Source organism: Callospermophilus lateralis, chromosome 4, assembly GCF_048772815.1.
Source record: "Callospermophilus lateralis isolate mCalLat2 chromosome 4, mCalLat2.hap1, whole genome shotgun sequence".
Classification (NCBI taxonomy): domain Eukaryota; kingdom Metazoa; phylum Chordata; class Mammalia; order Rodentia; family Sciuridae; genus Callospermophilus; species Callospermophilus lateralis.
The window spans coordinates 117,866,715-117,884,171 of record NC_135308.1 but is presented as its reverse complement, the minus strand read 5'-3'; the positions used below and the strand labels follow the sequence as shown (position 1 = coordinate 117,884,171).

The window sequence follows — 17,457 nt, the reverse complement described above, 5'->3', positions numbered from 1 at the left end:
CAACAATAAAAATTTTTTAAAAAAAAAGAAAGTGGTTACCATAATTTGTAATTAAATGTATGGCTCGATGATGCCCCATCTCCTGAAGAATTTGTAAAAGGTCACCGATGGTCTTGTTTTTCTGTGCCCAGGACCACAGCAATTCTCTTGTTCCACTTTTACCTTGGTCTACGTATTTTTCAATATGACGAACATCCAGCCAACTGTTAGAAAGTCTCTCTGCTGTGGAAGGTACAATAGAAAGAACCAAAGAACAGATTATTTTTTTATTGAAATACTCTATATTTTACTTATCAATGAATAATTTGAACTAACTATTATTTTGAATAATTTAGCAGGTACTCCTCACCCACCTTCCACTAATATTGACAGTAGAAACCATGATACAATTATCAGAAGTAGTAATAACAAAACTGCAGATCTTATTTACTTTTATTCGTTCTTTCACTAAGTACTTTTTTGATTTGGATCCTTTCCAGTTTCCCACATTACATTTAATCATTTATTCTCCTGAGTCTCCTCCAGTGGATAGAGATTTTCAGTCTCTCCTCATCTTTCCAGACAGTGAAATGACACTGTGCCCTGCTCAGTGTGTAATATCCCGGGGGTTATGATATGATGTCTTATCACCATTAGTGTGTATCTTGATTATTTGGATAAGGTGGTGTCTGCAGGGTTTCTCCACTACTGAACTATCTTTTTATTTATAATTAATAGCTCTATTGGGGAAGATGCTTCGAGATTGTGGAAATTCACTGCTTCGCTGCAGATTTGGCCTACTAATATTTGCACCCACCAGTACTTTTGTTTATCAGAATTACTACTGTAGTATTTGCTTCATGGTGATTTTTCTACTTTGTCTTTTTTCCTTCTATGTTCATGAACTGTAACTTTTCTGTAATAAAGAGTATCCCTTCATTCTCATGTATTTACTCAACTTTTATGTAGAACAGAATGGATTTATGGGTATTTATTCTATTCTAATGGTTAAAATTCAGTGTTATCAAGGTCTAGATCTGGGATGTCCCCAAAAAGCTCAGGTACTTCAAGGCACGCTCCCTAAGCCAGCAATATTCAGAGATGAGGCTTTTAGGAAATGATTGGATCATGAGGGCTCTAACCTCATCAGTGGATTAATCCATTTGGTAGATTAATCATATTAATGGACTTCTAGGAAGAGGTGGAAATAGTATGCAGGTGGGGTATGGTTGGAGGAAGTGATCACTGGGGGTATGCCTTTGAGGAATACATCTTCTCCGTGGCCTCTTCCTCCCTGTCTCTGTTTCCCAGCTGCCGTGAGCTGAGCAGCTGTCCTCTGCCACACCCTCCCACCATGTTCTACTTTACCTCAGGCCCAAAGAAATGGAGTCAGCTGACCATGGATTGAAATCTCTAAAAAACATGAACCAAAATAAATTTTTCTTCCTCTAAGTGATTCATTTTTCATTTTTGGTTACAGTGGCAAAAAACTGACTGACACACTATGATTATTTATTTTGTTGCTGAAGCGGTTCTAGCTTTGTCTGTCTAGGTTGGCTCCTATGTTCTGACAAGGCCTATCTTTATTTAAGTACTTTCTTAGTTGCTGACTCTACAAGATGCTCAAGGCTTATTTTGTATTTTCCATTCCCCAGCACAGGAATTAATTACTTGCCCAAGTTTTCAGTGGTGATTAGAAGCTAAGATGCAGGTACCAAATGTGCTCATGGTAGCTACAGTTCCATTGCTTGGAGGCTTTCAAAGCAGACAGAGCTAATAAATAGAGATGTACACTGGTCCACACATCCACGTTTCTCTACCTGTATGTATACATATTACAAACCAAGAGTTTATTCTGGTACCCCTGATTCCAATCCAATCCCAGAGGTTCACATTTTAGTCATTTCTCCTTAGTAACTTAATTCTTGAGCAATAAGAAACTCTATTCTTATCACTAATGCTATATTTACTTGTTCATTTACTTCTACTACACTTTATAAAGTACTTTCAGAATTGCTAACCTACCCCCATGAGAAACATGTTCACTAAATTAGAGCGTAATAATTCTTTTTGTCCTTAGCTTAAAGGAATCCAGTATGATGCTATTTTCCAAAATTATTTAGGTTAATTCTTTACCTCCTTACCCCTTTCAGAGTGGGTATTATTTATTGGTAATACAGTTAGCTTCAACTGTTGAAGTTTTCATGCAAGAGTGTTTTAAATGCTTGCTCCACATAGTTTTGCTGTTGAATATTTTTGAGTAATTAAAAACTAATATCTGGGTGGGGTCAGGAAAAGATTTCACTAAAGATATTCTTCACTGCTCAAGACCCATGTATATGGCTTGTTTTGGGTCTTGTAAAAATACCTTAAAGTGATACTAAAAGTGTATGAATTTTTATGGTACCCTGAGTTAAAAGGATTTTTCAAGTGAAAACTTATTTCACCTTGCTGCACAACTTTCAAATTTTAAAGTGTACTGTAGGCAAGAGAGGGCGAGAGAAGGCAAATGATAGAAAGGTAGCTTTCTTGTTCCTATAATAATATAAGTCATTTTGAGTTCTAAGATTAACAATGTGCTTTTGAGTCATTGATGGTGACAGCAGTTTTCCCTCATTGCTTTACCTTCCAGAGACTCTAAAAAATGTAGGATCCCAGATAATGATCTGTGGATACAATTCAACTATCACCTGAAGTTGATCATGGGAATCCCAGTATACCACAATAATTAGTGATGGAGACTCAGTACCTTTTGCTCCCTGCCACATGTGAATATGGAAAGAACCCTCAAACAGCAAACAAATCAACTTTGTTAAAGGACTCTCCAATCTACCAATGATATTCTTCAAAGGCTGATGTCCTTTCAAAAGACAAACAGATGCTCAGATTTAAGGAAAGTGATTAGCCTTATGGAACTTTCTTCTGTTTAAAGTCTATTTCAGGGTCCAAAGTTTGTGTTAAGGAGTTGCTATATAAGTTATAATATTTGAAATCAAGACATTGGAAAGGCAAGCATTTTCTGCTTTAATATGATAATCTCTTTCCCCAAATTTTCAGTTCTATCTGGTTTGCTGCAATATTCAATTTACTTCAACTTTATGTTCTTGCTGGGACTCTCAACAAATCCTGAAAGTGGAAAAAATTCACAATATGAAACCACTACTCCCCCCCACCCCGTTCTTTGAGCCAAAAGTTGATATTATAGATATTTCCAATGCTCTCCAATATTTCCAATCCCCCACCCCATTACAAAGGATTACATTTTCCTTCTCTGTAAGGTTAGGTATGTGTCTATTCTAGCAGAAATACTAAAAAGTCAAGGCACAATTTACCAGGTTCCCAACCCTGTTACAGCAATGGTAGAAGCACATGCTGACCTAGGGTTGTCTCGTGATTAAAGAAGCCTAGGAATCTGGGTCACCACATGCGGGACAGATGCACTAGACTCTGAGTGCTCTTCCCAACAGCAAAAAGCAAACTTATATCAGACTACTAAAATTTTGGTATTGTTTATTATTGCAGCACACCATAGTCTATCCTGACTAATATATACAAAGTTACATCTTGAATTAATCCAGTCACTTCTTGTAGGAGAATAGAGTGAAAGAGACTGGCAGCTTTTGTGATCACATATCAAACAGGGAGGATAAATGAGACTTTCAATTCTAATGCATGTTTAGGCTACAAGGGGGAAAAAAACTAGCTACAATGAAATAGCTGACATTATTGAGTTGGAATGTCTTACTTGTCCCCCTTATTTTAAGTTCTGGCAAGAATATATTAATTCCTTATTTTTTTGTGGAGACAGTATCTCATGAAAAGGCAAAAAAACTATCCAAATGCCAAATATGTTTTAGATTGCTATCTTTACAAAAAAAAAAAAAAAAAAAAAGGGAAGATTGCTGCAGTCTGGCTGGGCACAAATCACTGAGCTGCCACAAAGCACTTGTATGTTCAAACAGGAAACTTTATTGCCCGAACTCCACCAGCACTCCCGCACACTCCCCAGGAACTCTCCCCACTCTCTCGGAACCCTGCGAGAACTCAACAAGAACTCCAAAGTAGCGGCGCCTGAGGCAGCAAGAGCCGCCCTATAGCCGGACAGTAAAGGTCTATATACAATTGAATACACAGCTTAACATAACCATCATCATCTCAATGGCTCGCTGGCGGCACCTTTCAATCATTCCCTCTGGCAAGATGCCAGGCGTCATTCCTACTCAGCTATGGCCCTCAACAGAAGATTGTAGAGCAAAAATATTGATCTGGTGTGTGATGCTGTTTAATATACAGATTAAATATCTGTTGGGTTTGCATCTGTAAATTCAACCAACTATGGATCAAAGATATTCAGAAAAAGATTGTCTATACTGACCAAGTAAAGACTTCTTTTCTTTGTCATTATTCCCTAAACAATACAGTATAACAACTATTTCAGTGGCCATTTACATTGATGTAGGTATTTTAAATAATTTGGAGATGATTTTAAGTATAAGGGAGGATATGGATAGGTTATATGCAAATACTATCCCATTTTATATAAGAGACTTGAGATATATAGATTTTGTAATCCCATAGGTCCTAGAATCAATCCCCTATGGATAATGAGAGATAACTGCTATTCTTTTTGATATATATGGTCTGGCTTTTTGGTTGAGACACATTTGTCATGAACACTTTAGTTAGCTATTTCAAGAAACCCTTGAAAGAATACTGTGGATTGGGGTGTTCAAACATTTGCTGTTATCTATGATGAGCCAGGGTACAGTAATTGCATATACCAGTGGGGCATGGAGTTAGGTCCCTAACTAAGACAAAGACCCAGGGAAGGTTCCACTACAGAAGTGTTTTACAGACATTGAGCCATGTTTAAGGCAATGAGTATTTCTAAAGGGAGACCAATTCTTAAGGAATTGAAGCCACTACTGCCCCTGTTCTTTGATAATTGACCTGGTGGACATAACCAATGCTCTCCATTATTTCCAATTCCCTTCCCCATTAAGGAGGATTACATTTCTCTTCTCTGTAACATTAGTAATGCGCCTGTTCCAGCAGAAACACTGAAGAGTCGAGGCACAATTTACCAGGTTCTCAATCCTGCTGCAGTAGTGGTAAAAGCACATGCTGACATGGGGTTGTCTCATGATGGAAGAAGCCTGGAATGCTGGGCCACTGGATGGGAAACAGATGCACTGGACCCAGTGCTCTTCCCAACAGCAAAAAGCAAACTCATACTATGTCAATACTGTAAGTATTGAAATATGTGTAAATACTGCATATGAGACTGATAGGGTACGCTAGAATTTAGAATTTCATCTGGAAACCAACAAATAAGTCTCAGCCCTATAAACTATCCTATCTCCCAAGAACAAAAGACTTCAGTCAAAACAGAGCACGGCTGTGGGCCTCGGTGTGAATTCAGGAACATGGGTGTTTAGTGGTGGCCCTGGACCTACAGGAAGACTTTAGGCAAACCATAGTCCCACTAAACAATCTCAAACTTCCCATTAATAACTGTTCTTTGAAGCTCTCCCACCTACAATATATCCTAAATTTGTGTTATCTTTCTTGGCCTGCTGGTTATAAAAGCATGGACTAAAACATCTCCAGTCTTTAGGGCTGGGGTGTGATTCAGTGATACAGCACATGTTGGGTGCAGAGCAGGCTGAACTGTGTTGTCTGCAGGGCAGGCTGAACAGATGTTGGCTGCAAGATAGCCCACGCACTCAAACCCCCCTCTATCTGGTCCTTTATCACCTGTTTGTGTCAAGTCCCGCTCAAGGCTGAGCACTCAACCCCCCTTGGGCCAACAAGGCAGCTTGCAGACCCAGAGGCCCCATTAGATTTGGGCTATAAAAACTCCCTCCTGCCAGGCCCCCCTCTCTCTTGCTCCCTCTCTCTTGCTCTCTCTCTCTTGCTTTCTCTCTCTCCCTCTCTCTCTTTCCTTCTTTCTTTTCTCTCTGTTGCACTGCTGCAATAAAGATCTTTTGGTTGCTGCTGGTGGTGAGTGTTGTGGTCACTTTCCTTTCAGCACATGCTTAGCATGTGGGAGGCCCTGGGTTCAATTCCCAGCACCAAAAAAAAAAAAAAACAAAGTGAAGCAAAAAAAAAAAAAAAACACTTCTAGTCTTCACATCATTTTGCATTCTCAAAATTCACATTCCTGTAAGAGAACCCTAAATATTAAAAGAATATTCCCTTCCAGAAAAGGGGAAGTTTAGGTTTCTGCTTTTTCTACTACAAAATTAAGTGGCAAATATTTACCCAATATTAGGCATAATGTACCATATAAATGAATAATGATGAATATTTACATAACACAGAACAAATTCTGCCTTCTAAAAAATAAATAAAATAGTTCCTTCTATATTTTTTTCTAAAAAATAAATAAAATAGTTCCTTTTATACTTCTACTATACAATCTGGGAAAAGACATATTGGCACATGATTTCACAGGGGCCAAAGGGAAAATGCTCTTGTGGGAAACTGCAGTCAGGGAAGGAAAAGGAGGGTGACAAGACTTCAGCTAAACTTGCAACTGAGACTGGAGCAAGGTTTGCCTAGACTGAAGGAAGAAGGGAGGTGTGTTAGATGAAGAATTGCTTCAGAAACAGTGAAGAGGACATGAGAGGGCAGAGCTAAGCACTACGCCCTGAGCAGAGGTTCATATTAAAGAGAACAAGCCCGTGAAGTCTCCATGTTGCTTTTGTATATCCAGGAACATGCTTAGCACCTAGATGATCAGTACATATTTGCTGAATGACAGACGGAGGACCTGGGTTTTTGCACAAAAACTTAAACTTCATTCTAAAAACAATGGGACCAATCTCAGATTTCTGAAAAGTGATGGCAGTTTTACTTATTTTTTTTTTTTTAAGATCCATCGGTGGCAATAGTCACAGGAATCTCATATACAATATTTACGTATAAAATGTAAAAACATTGCCGGGTGCAGTGGCACACATCTGTAATCCCAGTGGCTTAGGAGGCTGAGATAGGAGGATCTCGAGTTCAAAGCCAGCCTCAGCAAAAGCAAGGCACTAAACAATTCAGTGAGACCCTGTTTCTAAATAAAATACAAAACAGGGCTGGGGATGTGGCTCAGTGGTACAATGTCCCTGTTCAATCCCTCCTACCCATCTTCCCCCAAAAACGTATAATTTTATATTCACATAATTCTCACAATAGGCAAGGAAAAGTTTATAACTATTAGGGGAATCTAGATTTGGTGCTCTAACCTCCAGAGGGTGTCCATTTTCCTGTATAATTCCACTTCCAATATTTCTTTTTTCTTAGTTTGTGACTGTTCCTTTTAAAAGTGCAGTGGGTCATAACCCTGTGGTCTCCCATCCCTATATGTGACTGAGGAACTGCTAGTGTAAGATGTTCTCTATTAAGCACATTCCTGAGATTCAGCTGCAATATGAATGAACAGATGCCAAATGAGCTAGGGCTTTTAGTTTCCTAATGCTGACCAAAGCAGTCTGAACCTGCAAAGCTGGATTAGGCAAAGGCATCTTTCTAACAATAGTTCTCAGTGAGAAACCGATCAGGACTCTGTCAAAACAAATATTGCCCACATGTATGGATTGCCATCAGGACAAGAGATGAACTATGCTTTCTCAAACTGGCGATTCATGGTGCAGCCTTAAAAGCTTTTCTCTAAGGACCGTGCATTCTGAATAGACACACCACTACAGAGTATTCTTAGCATTCATAAAATGTATAATTCTGATAGATCAAATTCTACACAACAATATCTCCTACATGATGCAACAAGAATACAAATTCTTGATATGCTAATTACCTTCTCCAGTATCCCTAGCTTTTGCCAAACCTTCATTGCTTTTTCCCTTTCAGAATACAGGATTTTCTCTCAAAGAATGCATTTGCACTCTATTCAATGAGTACTAAGATCAATAGATGTTATGGTTTAAAAGTGGTGTCCCCTAAAATTTCACATGTGAGACAATGTAAGAAGGATCAGAGGAGAAAAGACTGGGTTGTGAGAGTCTTAACCCAATCAGTGATTCAATCCCCTGATAGGGATTAACTGAAGTTAGGGTGGGCTAGAGGAAATGGGAACTGGGGGCTTGGCTTTGGGTATATATTTGTATCTGGCAGAGTGGAGTCTCTGTCCCTGCTTTCTGAGCATCATGGGAGCTGCTTCCTTCTGCCACACTCTCCACCGTGATCTTCAGCCTCACCTGGAGCCCGGAGGAACGGAGCCAGAATTCTATAGACTAAGACTTCTGAAACCGTGAGCCCTCAAATAAACCCTTCCTCCTCTAAAAAAAAAAAAAAAAAAAAAAGAATACAGGACTTTCTTTATGCACAGTACAAATCATATGAAGATAAAATGGAAAGTTTCCAATGACTAGTAATGTTATTAAAGTCAAGAGTATTCCAAGTTGAAAAAATAAATTAGAAAAAGAAGCTGTAGCTCAGCAATATTTTAAAGCATTTTTTAGAAGGCAAATCTGTCGTTGAAAGGCATCTTGGTACAATATAAACCCAAAAGGTGATCTGCTAAGTTGAGAAATCAGTTTATATGAAGATAACCATTGCTTAAGTGCCATTAGTAGATGCTCAAAGGTCCTTGGAGACTGTTTTGAGAGTGCAGGACTGTCTAGGTAGTGCTAACCACTGGGGAATTCAGTTGCAGAAATCATGTCTCCATATGCAAATATGTCTCTGAAGGGGTTTTTTAGAATATTGCAACACACCCCTATTTGGAACCTTCGTATTTGCATATGACCACATGACAAAAGCCCTGGGAAATTAAGACAACATCTTACAAAGTTTGTTTTTAGGTAACAGAAAGATATCTGTCTACAAAGAAATTAGGCATTTTTTAAATGACTTATAAAATTAAAAATATTTTTAATTCCAAAAAAGTAAAATAAAATAAGACTCAAAAATCTAAGTTAGTTCTATCCCTCATCCCATAGACTATAAGAATGAACACTCTGTAGTGAATACATTTTACAAGAAATAATACTTAGTCATACCTAGGCTTAAGTTTCTGTGTACATTTTAACCCATATCTGAATAAGATTTATTCTATAGCCAGGTGTGGGAGTAAACATGCATGTTTGCTCAGGTCTCTCTCTATCTGTCTTGTTCTATCAAAACTAGAAACCAATTAAGGACCTAACATAAATACTCTGGGAGACAATAAAAGAAAAGTTCACTCTCAAAAACAGCACTTCGGGGTGCAATTCAGAATTTATAGAATTTCATATCCAGATGATGATCAATACAATTTTCCCATACATCCTTCCCTTATTTAACTTCTTTGTAACATTTATATAGGTCTGTTGCTTGCAAACTGGAAAATCCTTACAAGGAGGAGCCCCAATGTTGCATCTAATACAATGCTTGGTCTAAGATTCTGTCCAAAGAGGTTTTAGACATTTAATAGACATCTGCTCATTTGTTAGTTCATTCAAAACAGAGATTTACCAAATGTCTACTCTATGCCAAGTGTAAATTTCAGATGTTAGGAAAGTCACTATGCAATTAAAAAAAAAAAAAAAAAAGTCCCTGACCTGATGAAACTTATGTTTTGGTGGACAATACTCAAACAAGAAGGATGTGAGAGAAAATAAAAGTAATAATAGAGAAAAATAAAGCAGAAGAGGCAAGTATGGAAGGGTATCCTTTTTAAAATTGGTCAGGGTAGATAATAGTTACACAAAACGTGATGCTAGAAGCTAGCCTTAAGGTTACCTGCAGGGAAAACTGCCATTGCTTGTTCAAGGAACAGAGGCTAATGTGTTAAAGTTAAGCAAATAAGAGGGAGAAAGAAGCAAGAGAAGCCATGAAGAACTTTGGCATTTACCTTGAGTGATTCAGGAAGCTACCAGAGGTTCGGAATAAAGAACCAATATAATATGTTTTACCTGTTTAACAGGCTCAGTGACTGTTGCACTGAAAAGAGTTTTGAGAAGCTCAAGAGCAGCTAGGAGACTGTTGAAATAATCCAAGTGAGATCTCATGGTTTGGACCAAGTGGCAGTGATAAGAAGTGTTTAGATTAGTAAATAATTCCTAAAGGCAGAGTTAATAGCATCAACTGCTGAGAGACAAGATATGGTTTGTAAAAGAAAGCAAGGAGTCCCAAAAGACAAACTTTTTTTTTTTTTTTTTTGGTACTGAGGATGGAATCCAGGGGTGCTCAATCACTGAACCACATCCCCAGCCCTTTTTTATATTTTATTTAGAGATGGGTCTCACTGAGTTGCTAAGTGCCTTACTAAGTTGCTGAGGCTGGCTTTGAACTCAAGATCCTCCTGTCTCAGCCTCCCGAGCTGCTGGGATTCCAGGTGTGCACCTCCACACTGGGTCCAAAAGACTAATATTTTGACCTAAATAAGGATGAATATGGTTGCCTTTAACTAAGATGGGAAAACTTTGGAAGGAGAGGCATTTTGAAATGTTAGGTTAGAGATACTGTCAAGTAGACAAAGAGAAGAGATCCATGGACTAAGTCCAGGGGCACTCTAAGAGACAAAGAAGAATTTGTAAGAAGACTATCAGAAAGTATAATGTTCTAGAAGTAAAGAATGTGCTTCAAGTGATCAAATAAGAATATTGAGAAATGACCGTTGGGTTTAGCCATGGTGAGGAGGAGTTTCAAGGGGAGGAGGGGGAACGAAAACATGATGGGTAAAGTTTCAAGAAAGAAAAAAGAGACTGAACTACAAGTAGCCCTTTTGAATAATTTTACCATTAAGGGGAATAGAGCAATGAGATGGTAGCTTAGAGTAGAAGTGAGATCTAAAGAAAATATTGAAAGGTGGGAGAAGTTGTATAGTATTAAAAAAAAAAAAAAACAGGATCTACTCTACTTTCAGGGAAGGAAATATATCTCTCTCCTCCTTAGGAGGAGGGGAGGCTACACACAATGACTGCCTTCCAAAGAGTACAACATGGAGAGAGGAGGACAGAGTCATTTTATAGTGTAGATACCTGACAGCTCTGATTAATAGTGATAACTCACATATACAGTACATATCTGAGATAAAATGTGATTAAAATGGTGCTTTACCTCTATGGTCTTCACCCCAAAACCTGTCTACTAATGAGAAAAGCATCAGACAAATCCCAGCTGAAATACACACAGTACTCCTCAAAGCTGTCAAGGTCATCCAAAACAAAGAAAGTCTCAGAAATCATCACAGTCAAGAGGAGGTGAAGGATGCAACTAAATGTAATGTGGCAACCTAGAAGGAATCCTGGAACAAAGAAACACATTAGGTAAAAAAGAAGGAAGCACAGATAAAATGTGAACTTTAATTAATAATGTGTCAATATTGTAACAAAGATACTATACTAATGTAAGATGTTAATAATAGGAGAAACTGGGTATAGAGTATATGGGAAGGATATAGAGTATATATAGGAGCTCTTTATACCAACTTCTAAATTTTTCTGTACATTTAAAACTATTCTAAAAATAAGGACCATTTAAAAATTTAAAAAGGAGGAAGAGGAGGAGCTGGAGGAGGAGAAGGAGGAGGAGGAGACCTAAAGTCCAACCATTTGATTAGGATCCTAGTCTGGCATTTAGTAGACTGTGACTTAAGGTGAGTTACTTAAATTCTCTAATAATCAATTTTCTAATCAATAAAATTAAAACAAGGAAAGAATCTGTCTCAGAGAATTTTGTGATAAGTAAATAGATAATCCATGTCAAACGCTTACGATAGTGTCTGTCAAATAATAAGCACTTCATAGATGGCAGCTATTGTTATTACTGCTATTATTTGAAAATTTTATTCAATGTTCAAATGTACTCTAAGATGATTTTACATTTTAATTGTTTTAAAGTAATTAATATAATTTAATATACAGTTTTCTTTCCTTTTTGAAGAAGATAATTGAATATCACCCTGTTTATAGAATCTAAAAAATGACATCTCCTTTAATCATAAGTGCTACAAGGTTTTATAGTATGAGCTGCTCCAATTTAAGCTAAATATCTGTGTATGGCCATGTAATAATAGGAGTTGTTACTGTAATGCCAGATTCGTGGGACCACAATAGACCTCCATGAGCCGAATTCGAGGCAATCACACAAGAGTCTTTATTGCAAGCTCAAGCCTGGACTCGACACTGTGGTCCCAGGGAGTGAGTCCCGGTCCTTTGTTCAGTGAGGATTTATAAATTTTGGTATATGGGAAGGACACAGGGGGGAAGTACAGAGTTGCTGTGGTTAAGGGATACTCTATGCGTCACAACATCACACAGCAAATCATTCCACAACATGGGAAAATCAAACAACAACTTTTAACGTTGATTAGCACATTCACTGGTGGGAACAAGTTGGGTATGGGGTGATTGGTTAGTACAAGAGGGGGGTTCCTTTGAACTGATTGGTTTAAGCCACCAGGGGAGTATGTGCTGAACTACATGGTTTCCCAACATGTTATCAACCACCATAAACTACTGGGGGTCATCTGGTATCCCGGGTATTTTCCCTGTCTCATGCTGATTGGTGGTTGTTAGGGGGTTGCTATGGGTCCTCACCTAGCCTAACTGAGTCCGGGACACCTGGCGCCTCAGACCTCTCCTGTTATTTGTAGATAAACAACTCAGTGGTATGTGCCTAGGAGTGCTCTGTGGGTTTTTCCAAGGACAAGGGTCACACCCCCTTCCTTGGACAGGCTTTGCTCTGAGGTAGAGGCTGGTTTCTCAAAAACGGAGTCATATCAGTCTCTCATCACCAGAGGTTCTGTATATCTATTATAAAGTCTATGAAGTAAATAACATTTTCTAATTAGGGCTCTTGCTCCTCTCATAAAGCCATAAAGTCATTAACATCAACCTGGTATTATATCAGGATCACACTATTTTTAATAACAACAATTGACAAAATGATGTGAAGAGTCATGTGTAGAATATTCTTAAAGATAAAAAGAATTAAGTGAAGTAGAAGAGAAGTTGGCCTCACCCATGGTTCCCAAGCCAGGCCAAGCATCAGATTCATACTCACTTGGCATGCAACAAAAGATGCTGGAACTCCGCCCCGACTTACTGAATTAGCTGCTCCAAGAGTGGGTGGGGCAATTTTCTATTTGAAAGCTGATAGGGGTGATTCCAGTGTGTCAGCCACTGGTCTACCTTATCCTGCATCATAATATGGGGGCTGCAAGCTTCCATATCTGAGCCACCTCTGTCAATGTAGCCTGATGTTCACATCACCAGAATCCTGATCAGCTTGAGAGAGTTTCACCTATTACTGTTACAGTTGTTGTTTTCCATTTAAAATCGGGGTCCCTCTATACCTTCAGAATTTCACCTGGCCTAAGCATAAAAGTGCAGTGTGTGTGTTTAGGGAGGTTGTGTGTGTGTGTGTGTGTGTGTGTGTGTGTGCGTGCGCACGCGCTCACGTTGAGGATGGAAACCAGGGCCTCTTCCGTGCTGAGCGTGCATTCTGCCATTGAGCTACTCCTACTACCCCTAGCACAGCCTTTTGGTTCAGTATTTTCTATCATTGTTCCTTCCCCTCCTAAAGGTCAAGTTTTCCATTCCTGCATTCCATTGCCACTTTCTTCCTTCATTGTGTCAATAGGGAAACACAGCACATTTAACTCAGTTACCCCGAACACCCTGAACCGGGCATCCTTCCGTAGTGCTGAGTTAACAGTTTGTGAAGCAGTTTGTCAGTTTCCAGCTACGAGATTCAGGCAGTCAATAAGCATAACTCCCTGACAGTGAATTACAGCTGGAATATCAAAGAGCAAATATTTTATATCCCTCCCCTAGAGAATAAAAGGGACAATGACCAGACTACATGTAAATATAGAACTCTGGCCTATAATGAGTATCAACTCAAGCTCAAGAAGCTAGCCTTCTATCTACAGTAACCAGTCCAAGACTACTATCTGTAGCAATTAGTCTAAGGAGCCAAACAATTAGCAATTGGCCCCAAACTGCCAGGACTTGATCAGTATCTGACAACTTGCTTGATTTCTGCTCCTACTTTCAGCTTAAGACCAATTAGAGAAAGCCAAATATGCACACCCAAGCAACCAGAGAGGATGCTGGCTCACCTGGAGTTAGCCAGTCTGCAGTCAGACACACCTGAAAACTTCCCACTCTTCTGCTTGCCTTTTGTCAAATGTAACGGCAATGGTGGCTGTTTCGCTTGCTCTGAAGAGATAGCCTTTCTTGTCCTAACTTGAATCATCTTCATTTATTGCCACAACTAGGAAAACTTGGCTGTATATTTAAATAGCTCACAGAATTTTTTTTTTTTTTTTTTTTTTTTTTTTGAAGCCAGAAACGCTTCAAAAAAAATGGTTTAGGGAGGTTGTGAGGTGCAGCAGAAAAAAGAGGACACAGGGGGGAAGTATAGAGTTGCTGTGGTTAAGGGTGCAAACCTTGCATCTACTGTCATGGCTCAAGTCCAAGCTCTGCCACTCACAGCTGTGTGAACTTGGGCAAGTTACAAAACCAATTTGTACTCCAGTGTCCTGACCTGTTAAAACACTGGTGATGGTGATAGCATCAGACTTTCAGGGCAACTGGAGAAGGTATATAAGACACCTATTTAAAGCAAGAATATCTAGATTTCAGTGTTGTGGAATAGAAAGATCTCCAGCAAATTAAGCTGCACTTGCTGGAAAGCAGCAATGCCCAGGAACTGAATGCTGACTGCCCCTTTTTAATGGGACATAGGTTTTCATATTTTCACTGTCTCCATCAACCTGCTTCATTCATTTATGATATCTACTTGGCCCTATTCACTACTTGTGCACTGAACTAAAACATGTTTCCTGCACAAATTCAATGACTCTAGGAAATCTATAGGTACAAATATATATGTCCTATCTCAAAAACATCTCAGACATATTTGGTGGAGAAGAGCTCTTGTCTCTCAAATGCACGCTGAAAATCTATGCTTTCCATAAATCAGAGTCAAGTGCCCTTTCTGAGATTTTTTTACTGAAGGGCCATAATTCAAGATTATAGAGCTTAAAATATACAAATGATGTTTATATAACTAGAAGTCCAGTGCTATAATTTCAGAAAACATACACACTTTGTGTATCCAAAACCAAGAAAACTTCCTCTTCATAGGTTTTCTGCTATTCTTGGTAAGAAAAATTACTATTTCAGACAATGAAAGCTGTTTTGACATAATCACATTTAGCATGAGCTATCAAATCTAATCCAAAACACCGTACAAAACAAAGATTTTTGTCTGAAATTATTTCTGATGATTACACTCAACACTTCCAAAAGGCAGTTGCTCAACTTTCCAATCTGCATAAAATAGAGTTTTGAAACCAATTTTTCTAAATAGTCATTCTTCAGAATAAACTTTCATTCCACTAGGTTGTTAAATAAGCAAGATATGTTTAAGAGCCAGGATAGTAAAGTACAGTCTAATTAACTTTAGCATTTCATTTGTAAGTAAGTTGGGGACTCAGAAGCGCACTGTAAACATCAAAAGATAAACCTGTTAAAGTTCTCAAAATGATTTACTATGAAAATTCTATCCCGGATTGATTCCGCAATGACAGACATCATACATAAGTTCTTATTTGAAGACCACGAACCAAAAGGAATAGTTCGATGCTGTCCCGAGGTATCTTTCCCAAGTTCACTTGATTATGCCGCAAAGACTTCCCAAGTTTCTTTGGACGGGAAGGGGAGCGAGTGTGTGGGTCTCGGGAAACCTGTGCCGGTGCGGGTGGGAAGCTCCGGGGCCGCGCAGCTGGGCTCCCCGCCGCCCCGCCCCGCCCCGCCCCGCCCCGCACTCACCCAGGCCGCGCCAGCCCAGCGCGCCATCGCAGCTGTCCAGGACCGCGCACAGCTGGCCCAGCAGCGCAGGCGGCAGGTCGAACAGGAGCGTGTGCGCGGAGAGCGCGCCGCAGGCCCCACAGCTCTCCGCCATGGCGCGGCTGCTGGAGGCGCAGGGGGGATGCAGAACCCCGGCCTCTCGATAGCACCTCGCCCCGTTACACAACCGCGGAAATCTTGCTTCCACGACCGCAGCCCAGACCTCGGAACATACCGTGCTCTGGCGCCACAAGGGGCGGTCCTCACTTGACGCAAAGCGCCGCTCCCTAGAGTGCCCCTAAGGACCTCAGGCCTGGCAATGAGGTTTCCCTGCCTCTGGCTCTTGTTTGGCTTCCTGTTTTGAAGGGTTCTTTTGTTCCGCTGGGTGGAGTGTGATCCAAGAGAACAACCAAAGAGAAAGATCAGGATTTCAGGACTTAGGAACTTGTGTGCCCACCACCCCTTCTACCTGACCTGGGATGGGCTGTCTTCTGGCCTGGATAATTAGGAGTTCTGTCTTCATGTCTTTTTTGTGGGGGAGGGGGCGGAATAACTGGGGATTTAACCTTGGAGCGCTTTATCCCTGAACTACATCCTTCAGCCCTTTAAATTTTGAGACAGGATTGCACTAAATTGCTTAGGGCCTCCCTAAATTGCTGAGGCTGGCTTTGAACTTGTGATCCTCCTGCTTCAGCCTCCCAAGCTTCTGGGATTACAGGTGTCCACCAACACGTCGGGCTGTCTTGACGTCTATTAAAAGTTTATATCATGTTGTTATGTCAGAAGAGATATGTGTTCATTAGGAACACTTAGAAACCCCAGAAAAATTAAAAGAATTAAAAGTATAGAGGCTCCTCCTCTATACTATGATTTAGTTTTAGAACATTTTCTTCTCCCTAGACTTTCCTGAAGAAATTTTGACCATCTTTTCCTTTCTCAAAGTGCTTCACCAAATGTTTCTTTTACTTCATCATGGAGTTTAAGAAAAATAGCTGTTTTAAAATCTTCTGTCGTTTATACCATTATACCCTGCCACAGGCATGATAAAAGTGCACTGACCAAAAAAAAAAAAAGATAGACAAATGCTTAAAAAATGGTGAGAAAAATCTCAACTTTAAAGACTGGAAGAGGAGATGGCCCAGTTAGCACTAGCAGTTAGCACCGCTACCTGAAGTTCCAAAAAAGTAGTATTCCATAAAAACATACTTGAAAATTGATAAAATATGTGCTGTTTGGCAGGAGTTTCCATATCCCTTCATTCAAATGACTAAGGTTTTATTGTCAAAGTGTAAATGCCTTTGAAATTCCATCTCTTAAAGGGGCTACCGGATATGTTGAGCATCAGAAACAAAATACAATTAAGTACTGTATTTAGAAAGTCTTGAATTTCTAGAACAGGAGAGGCAAACTCAAATATGCAGAGAAACCAGGAAGTCAATGAAGGCGAGTATGTTCATTAGCTTCCTGTCACTGTGACAAAATACCTGACTTGACCAACTTAAAAGGAGGAAACTTTTATTTGGGGGTTTCAGTTCATGGTCCTTTGGCCTCCATGACTTTGGGGTCTATAACAAGGAGGTACCTCGTGGTGGGAGTGTGTGGTAGGGAAGGTTGCTTTCCTCAAGGTAGCTGGGAAGCCAAAAGGGGAAAGAGCATGCCCCGCATGTCTTCACTTCCCTCCACT

General features: G+C 39.6%; 1 protein-coding gene across 1 annotated transcript in view; it reads right to left on the bottom strand.

The window, feature by feature from the left end:
* Irak3 (interleukin 1 receptor associated kinase 3) overlaps nt 1-15,975 on the bottom strand; it is a 57,887-nt gene extending 41,912 nt beyond the window's left edge. Inside the window, exons 1-2 of the mRNA XM_076854831.1 lie at nt 15,756-15,975; nt 40-222 (exon numbers count right to left, since the gene is read on the bottom strand). Of these exons, the coding sequence (XP_076710946.1) occupies nt 40-222; nt 15,756-15,888 (316 nt within the window). The 5' untranslated portion in view covers nt 15,889-15,975. The remainder of the gene's footprint in view (nt 1-39; nt 223-15,755) is intronic.
* Nucleotides 15,976-17,457: the final 1,482 nt, after the last annotated feature.